This window comes from Myxine glutinosa, chromosome 13 (assembly GCF_964187855.1).
Source record: "Myxine glutinosa chromosome 13, kmMyxGlut1.1, whole genome shotgun sequence".
NCBI classification, from domain to species: domain Eukaryota; kingdom Metazoa; phylum Chordata; class Myxini; order Myxiniformes; family Myxinidae; genus Myxine; species Myxine glutinosa.
The window spans coordinates 50,399,059-50,414,916 of NC_136273.1; the positions used below are offsets into that span (position 1 = coordinate 50,399,059).

The 15,858-nt window shown below is 42.3% G+C and overlaps 1 protein-coding gene across 3 annotated transcripts in view; it reads right to left on the reverse strand.

Moving 5' to 3' along the window:
* Positions 1-3,067: 3,067 nt before the first annotated feature.
* PREB (prolactin regulatory element binding) overlaps positions 3,068-15,858 on the reverse strand; it is a 41,299-nt gene continuing 28,508 nt past the window's right edge. For all 3 annotated transcript variants that reach the window (XM_068134396.2, XM_068134399.2, XM_068134398.2), the window contains exons 6-9: positions 15,700-15,858; positions 8,126-8,198; positions 7,827-7,986; positions 3,068-4,281 (exon numbers count right to left, since the gene is read on the reverse strand). The exon at positions 15,700-15,858 is cut by the window's right edge and continues 18 nt beyond it. In XM_068134396.2, the coding sequence (XP_067990497.2) occupies positions 4,196-4,281; positions 7,827-7,986; positions 8,126-8,198; positions 15,700-15,858 (478 nt within the window). In that variant the 3' untranslated portion in view covers positions 3,068-4,195. The remainder of the gene's footprint in view (positions 4,282-7,826; positions 7,987-8,125; positions 8,199-15,699) is intronic.

Here is a 15,858-nt window from a genome sequence, read left to right on the forward strand (position 1 = left end):
ATAAGATAAGACGGTAATTAAGTGCCCATCTCTTCTGTGTCTTTACCTCACTGCCTTGTAATCTATCCCCTTTTCTCCACCACTGTAATTATACCCTCCTCCGGAGGTCTTGAGAACTGTACCCCTTGCGTCGTTTCCTCTTTCCCAGTCGTCGTGTCCTTTCTATCATTGATTTGGCATAGCGCGATTTGGTCAACGTCTGGGTGGAATCGGGGTCTAGTCGGGGAATAACTGTTCGGTCGCGGCAATACCACCGTTCGGTAAATAACATCTAAACCGCGTCCGTAACAATATATATATACATATGTGTGTGTTTGTGTTCTAGATTGTGACCCCGAATCCTCCAGCAGAAATTACATTTGCACCTTTTTATTTTCGAGACACAAGTTATGTGTTTGCGAAGCTAGCTCTAAACATTGTTAAAGGCACGATTAAAATGCAAACGAATTACACCTGCAAGGTGTCCGGTGCCTATTATTAAAACATCCTGTGATTATGGAACACCTGGAATGTGCCTTTTATGGAACCGACTAGCTGAAGTACCCAGCATGCCTGGGGGATAGGGGAGGGGTTAGGGTGAGGAGGGGGGAGGGGCTAGGGTGAGGAGAGGAAGGGAAGGGGAAGGAGCGGATAATGGGATGGGGATAGAGGGAGGGGGGGTTGGGGATTGGGGATGGAGGGTGGGTTGGGGATAGAGGGAGGGTGGGTTGGGGATAGAGGGAGGGAGGGGGGGGGGGGGGGTATATATATATATAAATAATTTTTTTAATGGAAAAAACTTCCTGTGAACCATAAAAATGACAAAATAAAACTGGCATGTACCCAAGCAATATAATGGTCAGCCAACATGTGCCTTGACGTGTTCCTGAGTTTACCCGTAATATATATCCGGAATTTGCACGTGCATGCTGGGCACTGCAATTACCATGCACAGGCAGTCACATTATGTGGTACTGAGCACATGGTACTGAGCAAATTGCAATCCAGCCCAATTTGGTGAACCATTCCAGCTGTGAACTCGAATGCACCCTGACATCACAAGGTCGACCGATATGCCTCTGCCCACATTATTACATAATTATAATACTTGTACCAAGTTTTATTTACATCTTTAGCTGTTCTCATACATCACATTTTTACCTGAGATATGACCTCTGACCTTTGATGCCAAAATCGAATCAGTTAATCTTTTTATAATATATACTTCTACCAAGTTTGGTCAAAATCCCATCACTAGTTCACAAGTTGGCACAGGAACAGAATTTTTACCTACCAAGACCTCTGACCCCATAATGTAACTTTATGGAATTCACAGAATACTTACCTTGTGCAGTAAACTTGGTGCGAGCCAGCTCTTCTGTTTTTGAAGGGTTTTTTTTCTTTGATGCAATATGGCTGCCACACCATGTGAGCAATGACATCACAAGTTTATATTCTCTAATACAATTGTTGTGTAGATGACGCTCAATACATTTCAAACCGCTCAGACCAAGCGCTGTCCTGTCGAATTATGACGTCATAATTAAGGCACCAATGATGTCATCGTTAACAACACTTATTCCCCTTGCAGAGTTCTTTACAATGAGCCACGTTTCAAGTATTTTTTTTCCATGGAGTGGTTTTGGAGATAAGGAGGTGCAACATTTTTCCAAGATGGCGCCGGCACCACCTGACTTATGACGTCACAATAATCATTAGGAAATTCTGCAGTTTGAGGCGCTCCTATGGTCAAAATTTCGTGTCCATCAGACCAACGGTTGCCAAGAAAATGAATTATAAAAATGCAGATACATACGCAACCGATCACCTAACCCTGCTCTGCTTCGCGAGCGCAGGGTAATTGATGTGCCAAGTTCGACTTGGTGCTGGAGGCGTGATGGTGTGGGGAGGCATCACAGAACCCAGCCGGAGGACATTAATGGCAATTTGACAGGTATTGGGTACCATGATGAAGTTCTCCGTCCTCACAGGTTCAAGGACGTCACATCACACTTCAACAGGATAGCCCGCATCCGCACGTCACACGAGTGGTCACAGACTTCATGGCACAAAAAAACATTCTCAGTTCCCTGGCCAGCTGTTTCTCCTACAGAACATGTGTGGGATGAAATGGAACAACGATTGCGCCATCTTGACCAGCCGGCGACGTTAGCCCAGGTACATATCTGGAATGACATCCCTCAAGCCTTCTTCGACTATCTTGTGTCCTCCATGAGATGCCATTGCCAAGCATGTGGCAACGCAAATGGTCACTCGCACTAGATACTGAGCTGTTAACCGACTTTTGACCACTCACCTCTTCGAGCCTCTAGACATGTCTTGCACACACGTGTTAACATTCTCATGTCGATTTCATGTTTATCAAACACCAAATATTGATACGACCAAACAACGTCATTTGTTTGTTTTCATTTCTCATTTCAAAAGTGCAAATGATGCACAGTAACTTTTTCCGTTAGTGTATATAACGCAATAGAGCAGCTCACGTTCTACTTTCAGATATCCAGTGCAAGTAAAACAAGGACTGGATTGAGGTTTCGGGTTTACTCTCCACATGTAATAAAAGGTCACGATTTATTTTGAGAGCAAGCATAGGACATGAAAGATAACGAACGACTTGGTTAGAGGATGAAAACAGCATCCAGTAAACATGAAAAGCTAAGTTCGTGCAGAAATACAACGCTTGGAAAGTGGAGCAGGATCATGTTTCAGCAGCTGCCATATGGCCATTTGGTCTAGGGGTCTGTGGAGGTGGGGGTCTTAAGGGGGGAGGGTGAAGGTATCCCTGACCACTTCCCTGCATGAGGTTGGGGGAACCACAGCCTGGGCAACACGAGATTTATTATTTTCCTCCACTTTGGGATGTTTAAACAAACAAAAAAAAAAAAAATATATATATATATATATATATATATATATATATATATATATATATATATATATATATATATATATATATATATATATATATAGGGTTTTGTTTAAATATCCACAAGTGGAGGAGGAGGTGCAATATATATATATTGTAAGCTCATTCTAGTAGTTCAGAAATCACCAAATGTGTTGGTGCATTCAGAACAAAACTGTGGATTTTGCTTTTATTTAAATCCACAAGATTATTTATTTAACCCCTCTCTCCCCCCAACCTAAAACAAAAAAACATTTTCACATGCAATGTCAATAATAGCTGAACAATCAACCAAGGTCTTTGTACAACAGTCAGTGACATCACAAACAAACCATTTGAAAGAATGACGGATGAATTGAACACAGTCGAGAAAGTGACTAAATGTAACGATTTACTGTATTTGTAACGCATGAAACAAAAACCTGATTCAAACAACTCGACCGATTGCTGTGCGGCCTTCCATGGTTTCTAGCTCCTGTTAGCTACTTCTCCATAGTAATGCCACCCGGCCCTTCGACTTTCAGGCTTCTACTGTATTGCCCAGTTTGTGATTTTATTTTCCCATACACAATCCATCTTAACCTCTCAATCATCATTTCCTCCATGATATTTTTCTTTCCACTCGTTTCTACTTCCTTGCCTACTTTATCTGGCCAGAAGATTCACAAAATATTTGTGACAGCAAATATAAATAAAGGATTCTAGTTTCTGTGCAATGATTTTGGTGACTTTCCATGATTATCAGCCAAATAGTAGAACCCATTTTAGATAAGTCAAAAAAAAATTCATTTTGTTGTACTTTTTGACTTACACATGTCTCCTTCCCACCCTCATATATGTTACTATTGCTTTCTGTACTCTGAAGAACATCTGAGCCCCACACCCATCATTGGCCCTAGACACGTAAACCTGTCAACAACTTGAATGGCCAAGCCATTGCATATGACCCTGCGGGTGTGTGGCACAAGAATAGTAATACAGCTGGGCAGCTGGCAGGTTTCCGAAGGAGGCATCAAATGGAGATACAAACTATTATCTCACAGCCGTGGTGAACGTGATGTGATGGAATAAATGGTATCGAGGAAACAATTCTGTGTACAGTAGCGGTCAGGTCATTCACTTTCGAATACGTTTTTACACTTAACCTTTGAAGAAAAAAAAAAAATCAAAATCAAATGTGGTGGCATCAAATGCAAATAAATGTTCTCCTCCACCTACAGCATGAGCATCAAAGCTTCCCTCCAAGGCCACAAAAAAAAGGGGAAAAAAGAAGAAAAAAAGGAGGAATCAGGGGAGAAGCCCTTTCATCCCGAATGCAACTCCAAGGAAGCAGAGAGCACAACAGAGCAGAACCAACCATATTGGCACGAGGGCTGAGATTCGGCATGGTGAAGGTTGGGGACAGCAGAGATGCAGAATTGTGGACAAAGTAGGGAGTATCGAGGATTGGAGAGAATGGGATTTGGGAAGAGGGTATGGAGGGTTTGGAAGAGAAAGCAAATAAAATGTTAGAGACGTCAAACCGAACTATACAGTATTCATCTCAACAACACGGATACATAATACCTCTGGCGACTGTCAGCAGAAGCATAAAAGCATTCATGCTAAACTATACCAATCGCAAATAATGTATCGAATACACGCAAGGCAGAATAACTACGTGACAGGGATGACTAGGATGGTCCTCTGGAGCATCTTAACACAAGTACAGTACTTCAACCTTGCTGGCCGAGCAGCACTTAAATTGCTCACATAAACTCAAATGACAGGCGGATTAAGCTATCTATTGACGGTGATCTCATTGAACGGAATTTGAAATTCAGTGGGTCTCGTGGCCGCAACAGATGAGATGCCGATTATATGCATCCCCAGGTTTAGTTCGGAAGCAATAGGTCACGAGGTCGAGTACTGAGAGCCAGCAAAGAGTCGATGTCGGTGGAGAGAACAAACTAATGCCAAACAATGTTTACCTTTTTATTTACAATAAATAGGTGAATGAATGAGTGCTGTCAACGTTGTACTCCTTTCACGTCGTGTGTGTGCCAGGCATTCTCCTACCATCCGAAACCAGAGCACAGCAACGAGGTACCAATAAGTATGACATGGTTATATCTTCTTCGAAAAGTCATTTATCTATACTCAGACTCCTCTCTTTTTCTCTATTAGCAACGAGGATCAGCCATGATGTATGGGTATAGTGCTGGAAGAGTGGCGAAGATACAGGATGGACATATCCCCTTGTGAGAATTTTCATCTCAAAACAAATGTGTTTGCTTCATCTTTTGAATCGTTTATAATCTTGTAATTACCAGTGGAAGATAAAACTGACATTTCTAAATTCCTCTGATGGCATTGAACAGCTGCAATGTTTTGGCCCGACTAACTCGCATTTGCAGCATAGTTCAAAATTAAAATGACAGACAATCCTTGGAGATTGGGGAGGTCCGCAACAATATTATGGGTTTGGACTCGGCTTCTTGAAAGCAAGCTCATCTGAGCTGAATTATTGCTTCAAGATCGGAATGTCAATAAAAACCCAGCTGACTCATCAATTACCTTCTTAGGCTAGGGCAACTATAGATTGCCTGCCTTGTCATAAACCCTAAAACTGGTCAAATAACTCACTGCATAATTTCTTGAGCATCCATTCTGAGTCGGGGAGGTTGGCGGTTAGATGTCGATTCTGGCAGAGTCCTACCAAAGACTTCAAAAATGGTACATTCCACTTCCTTTCTTGAAACTCAGCATTTAAAAAGAATAGAGCATGGATAAACCCCATTGGTGGTGTCCACAGCAAGGAGGAAATGTTCGGTTATAAAGATTGCGTCACCAGTACCCAGCTAACTCCAAGGGCCTTTCACTCACTCACCGCAGGCAGGTTGGTGGTCTTTCCGTCTTCTACCGACTCCTCTCTGGCCTTGCCCCCCCCCCAGCTCTCTCTGGGCTATGTCCCCCAAATATTCCTACAGGTCGCACAAGATCTGCCTGCAACCCTCTTATGGTTAAACTGCCAAAATCAAGACTCTCTGCTCACCTTCACTCCTTCATTCCTCTTTTCTCCCACCTCTGGAACAAACTCCCTCACTCTCTTCAATCCCACTCCACCCTCCAGGTCTTTAAAACAGCTGTTCACCACCATCTCTTATCTTCCCCCATCCAAAACCTTGATCTTTTCTACCCCCGCTAATTTCACCCCAAATCCACTTTTTTGAAATAGCAACTTCTGTCCTGGAAGTCCTTGATGTCCTTGTGTTTTATACTTCTCCCACCCCCCCCCCCCCCCCTTCCCACACCTCCTCCCCCAAGCCCTCTCCCTCCCACACATCTCCCTGCTCTCAAATGTTGTGTTTGTGTGCTTCCCCTTCTCTCCCCATCTTGTCTTCCGCTCCCTCTTTTTATATATTTTGTTTGTCTGGTTGATTTGTTTGTGAAATAAATGTTAGCTCTTTCACGAGCCTCGATTCTGTATACAAAAAAAGAAAAAAAAAAGAAGTCCCTCGGGAAGGTGGGTCGTTTTCCCCATACTCAGCAGCCGTGTTTGTCTGAAGTCAAGCCCCATGTTGTATCACACATTTGTCTGCAAGTGAGTGTTCGATTTGTTGCAACTCCCCCACAAGCCTTAGAATCTGTAAAACATTTTGATGTGGTTACCTCTCGACACAAGTTCACACTTTGTGATCACCTGTGGACATCTTAGACTTAGAGCAACTTCGGATGGGGGTATGAATTTCCAGCAATACGGGACTTTCAAAATGAAGCAATTCGTCCCAGAATGCTTAGCGTGTATGTGCATAACCCCTTAGCAGCAATGTTGAATGGGGCAAGTTTCTTTGTATCGTGTGTGCGATATAATGTTTGTTACTTAAAATGGCTCAGAAAGTTTCTGAAAGAAGCTGAGAATACTTGGAAAAATAGCTGTGAGAAAGGGCTGTGCCTCTGCACAACAAAAGGATTGGAGAACTTTCTCAGTTCGCCCAAAAACGTTGAGATCTTGCAGCTTTCCTTACTGCAGAATCCGAACGACGTGGACCGGTGCAAGGCCCAAAGGACCGTATACAGGCGTGTTCTACCAAACCCCTTGACTGATTGCTACCAGTGAATGGACTTTGAACCTTGCGAGAGTATCTCTTGTGATCGTGGCTTGGGGCTTTATATCATGGACATTTGCAATTGGAAAGACGATGATATGAATCATACCAACAAACTAATGGCTAGCAACTCTTCGACAAAGCAAATCTTCACGACTTGAAAATACACAAAGCTTGCACCAGCTATTATTTGTGTGGGAGCGAGATGTACCTCGCCGACTTGCCCGAGGATGACACTGTTTCTGGGTTTGGTGGTTCTTCGCAGTGATTGGGAGCTATAACATCTGGGAATTGTGAATGCACAGAGTAAGTTTAAAATCAAAATATTTACTCTTTAATCATGTTGGGCTAGAGGGGTGGGGGAGGGATGAGCAACTCGACACTCCATGGCTATTTCTCATATTTCCAAGTCTGATTTGCATCCAAGAACAGCACAATTGTGATGAAACATTTTGAAATTGCACTTTTGTTTAAAAACTGAAATTTATGTTTAAAAGACGATTTGAATCAGATTTTGCACTCGCAAAGGGAAGTTAAAAGTGCCCACACGAGCATAACCTAGTCACTGTAAACGTGCACACAGCGCAGACGTCGAACGGCTGCGTTAGCATTCATACATCATTTTGAAAGTCCCGTCTCGAAATGGTCTTGGTTGAACCAACAACTTCAAAGTCGACTCCTGAATCAAATTTAGTTTCAGCTACAAAGAGGCATCTTCCAAACAACAATCTGATCCTAGTCTGCTCCAAATTAGTCGGTATGCCAAGCACGCAATAAAAGATCAGCCAGATAAATAAATCCACAACGCAAATTTGATAGCGGATACTCACTGCGGGCCCGCAATACATGAAGTTTGCATCGACTATCCAAAGACACACTGAGCAGTTCAGCGTCGAGATGCTTTTTTTGTGACTTCTGGCCAGTGCTGGATGGCAGAAACCCCAGTTCCGTCACCACGATACCATGCGTTTCCCGCACATAATACACGCGCTGCAGGAGAAAGTGACATGCCCTACAATGACCAAGAAAGCAATTTCTATGCATGCAAATCTTATCCATAAACATGGTCTTTGACCTCAATTAACCCTCCCCATACACACCATTACCGAATTAGCGAGTCTCGTTTTACCTGTAGGGAGAAAGCAATGTGGATAGCAACAGAGCCTGTAATGGTGCCAAGGCCCAGGTATGTGCCAGCTTCACTGCAATGACAAGATGACACATCACACCCTAAATAGGTGCATAGACAACAAGTCGATGGGGACTGACAAACAAAATTAACGTGAGAAATTGAAATTGACCGTGATGAAGCAAAAATAGTCACAAGCTTTTTGCTAGTGTATCTTAGGTGGTGTATAAGTACAGTGCAATGTTAACAATTATACATCTACAATTGAAAATGGAACAACCTGTTTGATATACATGACTGTAAAGTTTGCCTAGGTGAGATGTTTATGACAAAAGTTAATGTATTTAAAAAGGCACAAATTATGTTAGATTTTTAACTTGCGTAGAAAGATCGCAATCGTGTGAGAGATTTCTGATTATATTGTTATGTCGGTGGGTAGGGCATATATAGATTTAGGTAGATCTGTATAGGTATCATGCTCGGGTTGTTGTGGGTAGCTAGAACCATCTCAATGTAAACAAGCATTCTGAATATTGCACTGCAATACATGTCCCCTACCGGCAGTCTGTCGTCCAGAAAACTGTTGGGGAAATTACCAAGGGTTATTTACCCACAGGTTCTGAATCGTTCCCAAACGCTAATTACCTCAGGACGGGCTCACCTGTGATTCGCACTCGGGACTTCGATTTATACACCTTGCAGACAGGTCAGCAGAAGCACGAGAAAATAAGTTGTTGATAAAGAACCTTTCGAGTCGCTAAATATCAGTAATTTATTATATTTTCCGGTTCACGATCAATGATCGATGTGTATATATATGTTGCTCGGCTTGGCTCCGCCCCTCACGAAAGCGCGCGCTGTCGCGCTTTTGACGTTCGCGAGACGAGGCTGAGGGCACACGGTGTGGCTTGAGGAGAACTCTAGAATAAACAAGAGATATCCATTTTTAAAATATTTTCGTTTAATTAACGATATCTGCCAAACCACGTGCCCTATCGCAAATTCCAAAAGGACATTTTATTAGACTGACATGCTGAACAGATCTGTGAAGTTTCCCCTCGATTGGATCAAAAATGACGGAGCTCGGTTTTAAAGGTTCATGCTTAAAAACGTCATAACTCTGAAACCATGTGATGCATGACGTCATGCTCGCTGACTTTTTTTGTTCGTCATAGGTATGCGATCCTGCCTGCAAAGTTTGGCCTCGATCTGTTCAGCCGTTGCAGAGAAAAAGGGGTTTTCGTGTTTTCATGAAAAACAATATGGCGGCCGAACCACGTGACCTGTGACATCATAATTACCATTAAAATATTATACAGACCGAGTCCCCCCTACGGTGAAAATTTGATCTCAATCGGTTCAATTATCACAGAGAAAATCTTTTTTAAAGGAAATTAAAACTTAAAATGGCACTGAGTTAAGGATCATCAGAATTATCAGAATTACCAAAGTTCAAAGAGCCATAACTTTGTCAAAAATGACCGACATCACATCACACATCCATAAGACGCATCCACAAACAACGTTTTATTTGATTAATTCTTCCTGTGTTGTGTATTTGAAGTGAAGGGTGGGAGCACTCCATTAGAGGGGTTTAGGTTTTATCGTCGAGTTTCATTGTTCTCGGGTTCCGTAATAAATATTTCTTTCTTGTACTTTTTACCTCCGTCTCGGGTTGAGTTAATTTCCACAGGGAGAAGACAGTCGGGGCCGTGAAGGTAAGCCACGGCATCCTCCCCCGATCCCCTTGTTCGTGTATCGATCCGCTATTGAATTGGAAACGCCTCAAAGTAAGCTTGATTCCATCCGTGGACGCTGTCTTAACTGAGAGCCGTCCACACGACAATATTTCTGGATATATAATCTAGCAAGTACGAGCTGCTTGTGGAGGAGGAACTTTTGTGACTGTTCCCTCTCCGAGGAATATATAAACAGGAAGCAGAGTGTTACCGAGAAATAAATTCAAGTTTGGAATTCACCTGTCAGCTGGCATGGATCGATTGAGTAAATAATCTTTGGGGTTTTGAAACACAGACCCAGTTGATGGTCAATAAAAAAAGAATTTTCACCCCCAATACCTGCTGGAGGGTGATTCCCAGCTAGGAAATATCATTGACATCTCGCATCACACATGCATCATAAACATTTCCTGTTAAAATAAAGTGGAAGTGCAATGTACTGTCAAAATCATCAAGATCATCGATGTACCATACTCGAGCATAGGTCCTTGTGAGTTCTTCTTGAGCATCGGTCCTTGTGAGTTATTCTTCAGCATAGGTCCTTGTGAGTTGGCTTCCAGCAGATGCTCTTTGCTTTCTCTCACCGCTCTTTATGCTGACCTGCAGATTAGTGAACACTTAAGCTTCTCCCCGAGCTGCTGAAGTAGATAATCTGCCAGCATTCCAAACATGGTTGGGAAATACCTTTGAGGCATTGGCATCCCATCAACAATCCAAACACTCCCACGAGGGATGTTTTTGGTCACCGGGGTGGGTTTTACTCTCACTTTGATGAATTGCATGAGGTTGGACTTTACGGTCTTGTTTAGAGAACCGTCCACATTTGCAAGACAATGGACCAGATTGTATGTCGGTAAACATCTTTATATCCAGCATTCTCACACCAAGCAATGGCATCAGTCTTTGAAAGAAGTTTCTGTCGGCCTTGATCATTACCTCTTTCTTACCTTTCACTTTTGAAGATTCGTTCATTCTGGGTTGTTGTTTTTAGTACAGTACTGTCAACTCTAACCATATATTTGTAACTGATCCTTCCAATAAAATCCGACAGCTGCACCTTCCATCTCACAAGACTCTAGTCTTTTGTTACTTCCGATGAGGCCATGGAACCAGATGCGATGTGCACAAACTGCTCTTTACTCTCCTTGAGAGGACTGACCATTGCTTCCATGGTTTCTACCAGTACACGTACATCCTTTTCCCCGGTTCTCTCATATTTTCCTGCCACATCCTCACATTGTTTGTGGATAGCACTCCTTTCATTTTGTGACAAGATCCAGCGAGAAACTGCTCGTTTGTTGTGAAGCCAATCATGCCTCCCTTTGTCTTGGTGTCCCTGTTGAACGTTTGCTCATGCAACTTGAGAAAACACATGATCAACTTGCCATTGAACAGCGCACTCCGCTACAAAGGCTTGGTGAACCGCTTGATGCCGAGTTTGCAGCCGACACATTTCCAGCCAATACACGGCAAGGTTCTTGTACCAGCCAGCTATGCAAAGGAACTGGTCTGATGTTACATAATCTTCAAAAGCAGGTCTAACGTGCAACAGAAAAATGACCAAATAACCGAGAAAGGTGGCACATCTAATGTACATGGATGATCTAAAACTCTTCGCACCGAATGATCACAAATTGGCAGATCAACTGAAACTTGTAAAGCGCTACTCGGAGGACATTCAAATGGAATTTGGTCTCGACAAATGTGCAAAATGTATATTTCTACATGGTAAAACAAAAAGAACAATATCTCAATCAATGACAGTACAACAATACAGGAACTAGAAAACGAAGCATCCCACAAATACCTTGGAATAGAAGAGAACCCAGAGGTACAACACAAAAAAATGCATTGAAGCATAGAAAAAAAAAGGCCCTCAGGTAACAAAAAATAATCAGCAAAGAGTACCTATGCAGAATAAGACTAACTCTGAAGTCATCCCTCTCTCCAATGAACAAAATCAAAGCTATAAACCAACTTGCAGTACCGGTATTCAAGTATATCTGTGCAATTATAAACTGGCCACAATCGGAGATCAACAACTTAGACACCAAAACAAGGAAACTTCTAACTATTCACAAGATATTCTTCAAACGTAGGGGCAATACCCGTGGCGTTCACCTGGTAGAACAAGTCAAGTGAATCCACTTGGATTCCGCCCAGGTTGGCACATGGAAATTATGATGTAGCATAATTATCATCTCGGGTCAAGATTTGAAATTATGCCATGGTTTTTGTAAAATTGCTACTAGTATTCACATTATGTACTTTCACCAAAACATACATCATCATAGAAACATACATAGAATTTGGGTCCTCTGGGTCATTTGGGTCCTCTGGGTCATTTGGGTCATTTGGGTCATTTGGGTCCTCTGGGTCATTTGGGTCCTCTGGGTCATTTGGGTCCTCTGGGTCATTTGGGTCCTCTGGGTCATTTGGGTCCTCTGGGTCATTTGGGTCCTCTGGGTCATTTGGGTCCTCTGGGTCATTTGGGTCCTCTGGGTCATTTGGGTCCTCTGGGTCATTTGGGTCCTCTGGTTCATTTGGGTCCTCTGGGTCCTCTGGGTCATTTGGGTCCTATATTCCTATCCTATAACATATATATCCTATAACCTATCCTATATATATCCTATATCATATAACATATATCCTATATATCCTATAACATAACATATAACAAATATATCCTATATTATGTACTAGCGAGCGGCCGCGTACCAGCCAAAGGGGTAGCCCATGGTTAGCCTAAATATAGATTTGATGACGTCATGTTTACACATCTGAGCGACAGAAACTGGCTCCACATCTGAGCGACAGAAACGGAGCTTCACTTTTGGAGAGACAGAAATTCCCAGGCAAACGCTATAACGCACCAGGTTTACAACCTGTGCGTTAATAAACAGCATACTACACTGACTAATGGTATATGAAACCAATTTCAATGGTTGCTAGAAGACGGGGCAGCATGTACCATCATACTAACATAATAAGACTTTAAACAAACAAAAAAAATATGTATTTTGGGGGGCAACCCCTACCCCCCAATACCTCACCCTCCTCAGACCCCAATTTTTCCAATGCCTTAAACAAACATTGGTGCATCATGGATGATGAAGGTTGTGGTGAAGTTTCATTGAAATAGTGTGTGTAGTTTCAGACGAAACGGCAAATTCCTATTTTGGGGGGGTCAAACCTGGATCCACTTTGACCTCTGGTAGACCCCCTTAGACCCAGAATTTTTTAATTCCATGAACAAACTTTAGTCACAACACATCAAACATCATTTGTGCCAAATTTGGTCGCAATACCTTCAGCAGTTTCGGAGAAGAAGTTTCAAGTGTTTACGGACTGACGGACGACGCGCCATTGCATAAGCTCTCCTGAACTTCGGTCCAGGTGAGCTAAAAACCGATGCGTTCCGAGGTTTTACTTGCCAAGATGAGGAGAAGGTCTGATGGAGCTTCCCCAAGTGCACAGAACAGCGTGTGTAGGACTAGCGGAGTACCTGAAAAGCTCGACTATCGAATGACATTTGTGCACGAGCAAGAAAACAACAAATCACAAAAGGGAACCTAAATCCATTTTGCTACAAACTTCCAAAACCAGGTGCAAGTGCAGGATACGACAGGAAAACGAAACAGAAACAAATACAGTCCCAATGATCGTAAAGAAGAAGAAGGAAAACTACAATAATAAATATCAGGAGATATAGTCTGACAATTTGGAGAATGACAAAAGAGCAGAAAGATTCAAAAAAAGAACTCGACAGAACAGGGCTTGACAAGGAAGGCTCAATGGAATGGCGAAGAAGATGTCAAATTGATTGGGATGGAGAATTAGTCATCATAAATGCCCAAGACCAGGGACACTACACTAATGTCTTTAAGAAAATGGTGGGATGGAGCCAATCAAACAAATGAAAATCCTTTACTGAAAAGGTGGAGATTTTGAGTTCTGGGATAACTTCCTCCCACCTCCTAAAACCAGAAAATAGAGAAAACAACCAATGTGAGAAGCCTATTGATCATAGGTCAAAGGTCATAGGTCCTTGTCTGCCCAGACATACCTAGAAAGACCTACTGCTTTCAGGGATCATCCTGAGGTCAAATTTCTAAAAATCATTTTTCATCCGATTGATTTGAAAATTTAACAGTATTTGCATAGTGCCTCACTCAATTGGGAAACCAATTTTTAGGTCAAAAGATCAAAGGTCAACTCAAGGTCAAACTTCTAAAATCATCAAATTTTATCTGAAAAATCATTTTTCATCCGATTCACCTGAGCTTTGATCAAGATCGATAATTTTAATCATAATGAAATGGACAATTTGAGATATCCATGGCAACTTTGAGTCTGGGGGTACTCTGCACTTTTTTTGCACTCTGGTTTTGCAAGTATCATACTCTGCACAACGTCTTTGTTTTTTTTGTTTTTTTTTATTAATGTGCAAGTTTTGTGTTTGACGAGTTATAAATATGAAGTTGGATGAGGTTTGTACGCAGTATTCAGTACAAATTGAGTGGTGAGAGGAAGGTCGCAAAAGTAAACAATTCTGATGTTCGTCCCATGGTCGAGGCCAGTGGGGTTTTCTTTAAAAAAAAAAACCTTTGGCATTGTTACCACTTGAGCTATTTCGCAAAACCGTAATTACCCCCTCCGTTAAAAAATTTTTTTGGCAAATATGAGAAAATGAAAATTAGGAATGAAAAAGGTTTTCTCTTTTTTTTTTTCCATAATTTTTCCAAGATATTTTGCTATCCATCGGTTAATGAAAATAAACAAACTTGAATTACGAGTCTTGGAGGGGAAAAAAACCCCAAAGATGAAGAATCCTTATGCTGTTGCATCACGAGCCCCATCTAAAGCAAGTTCAAAGACGTGACGAGCAACACTTCACAGATGAAAGTATCAGTGTGATGGTTTAAATGGCTTTTTCTTGATCAGTTTTGTGACGCAAGGCTTTCTCACAGCCAGAGCACATCGCTGGTCATAAGTAAGATCCAATATATTTATTGTCTTTGCTTTAATGTTGATCACTGAAGAAAAGCCAGCCTCACAGCAATAGTTTGTGGCAAATGGGATGAGGACTTTCAGAGAACTCTGTCAAAGAATCGGGTATTCACCACCAGCTTTTCGCCAGAAGGTTGCCAGGTCAGAATCCTGAAGGTCTGCCTTTGGAGTGCTATCTTCTTGCAGACCAAGGAAGAATTTTGCCGTGACATCATAGTCTTTGAGGTCTTCCATCATAGCCTTCCTTACCCTCCCACCTCCCTGAAAAATGCCAAGTTACTCTCAGGAGGTAATTACTCTGGTCTAGAGGTACTTAGCATCAGCTCTTGGAGAGTTTGGGCCTTCTTCCTCAACTGCTTCTGTTGTCAATAGTACCAGTATCACGTATCCTCCTCAAATTAATTTACAATCCGATGTACCATGCTCTGTCTTGCAGAACATTGGTTCTGCCGAAGCAGTTTTCTTTGGCCTCGAGTTATGTTGAGTATTTTGCCATTGCCTTCCCAGCAGTAGTTAGGGCAGGAATTTCGAATTTGTTCAGGGTGCCAGCGATAACTCGCCTACTCTTTGCGAAGGACACCGTGGGATCCTTAAAGTCCACCAACGAATGCTGGCGGATGTGACGCCCGTTTAACATCCATCTTAGGGACGGCACACACATTGACGAATCACCATGCCTGTGAAACACCAGGATGACAGTTTATAGGTGGGTCGGGATTCAATCCCAGGTTAGACACCTTAGATGCCTGTGTGACCTACTCGTGATTATTTGCTTTTAAAGGAAACAAATATGGGTTAGCCACAGTTCACATGTGAGAAACTCACCTCACAGCCAGCGTCGAGATTACTTCATTCCCGCAGGATGCATTCAGTAAAGGTAAGAAATTGTTCGCATCCCATTTGGTGAGGAAGCAGGGTAATGGACGGCGTTCTCTTCGATGAGGTATATGCACCGTGTAGAGACGCATCACACCCTCATTGCTA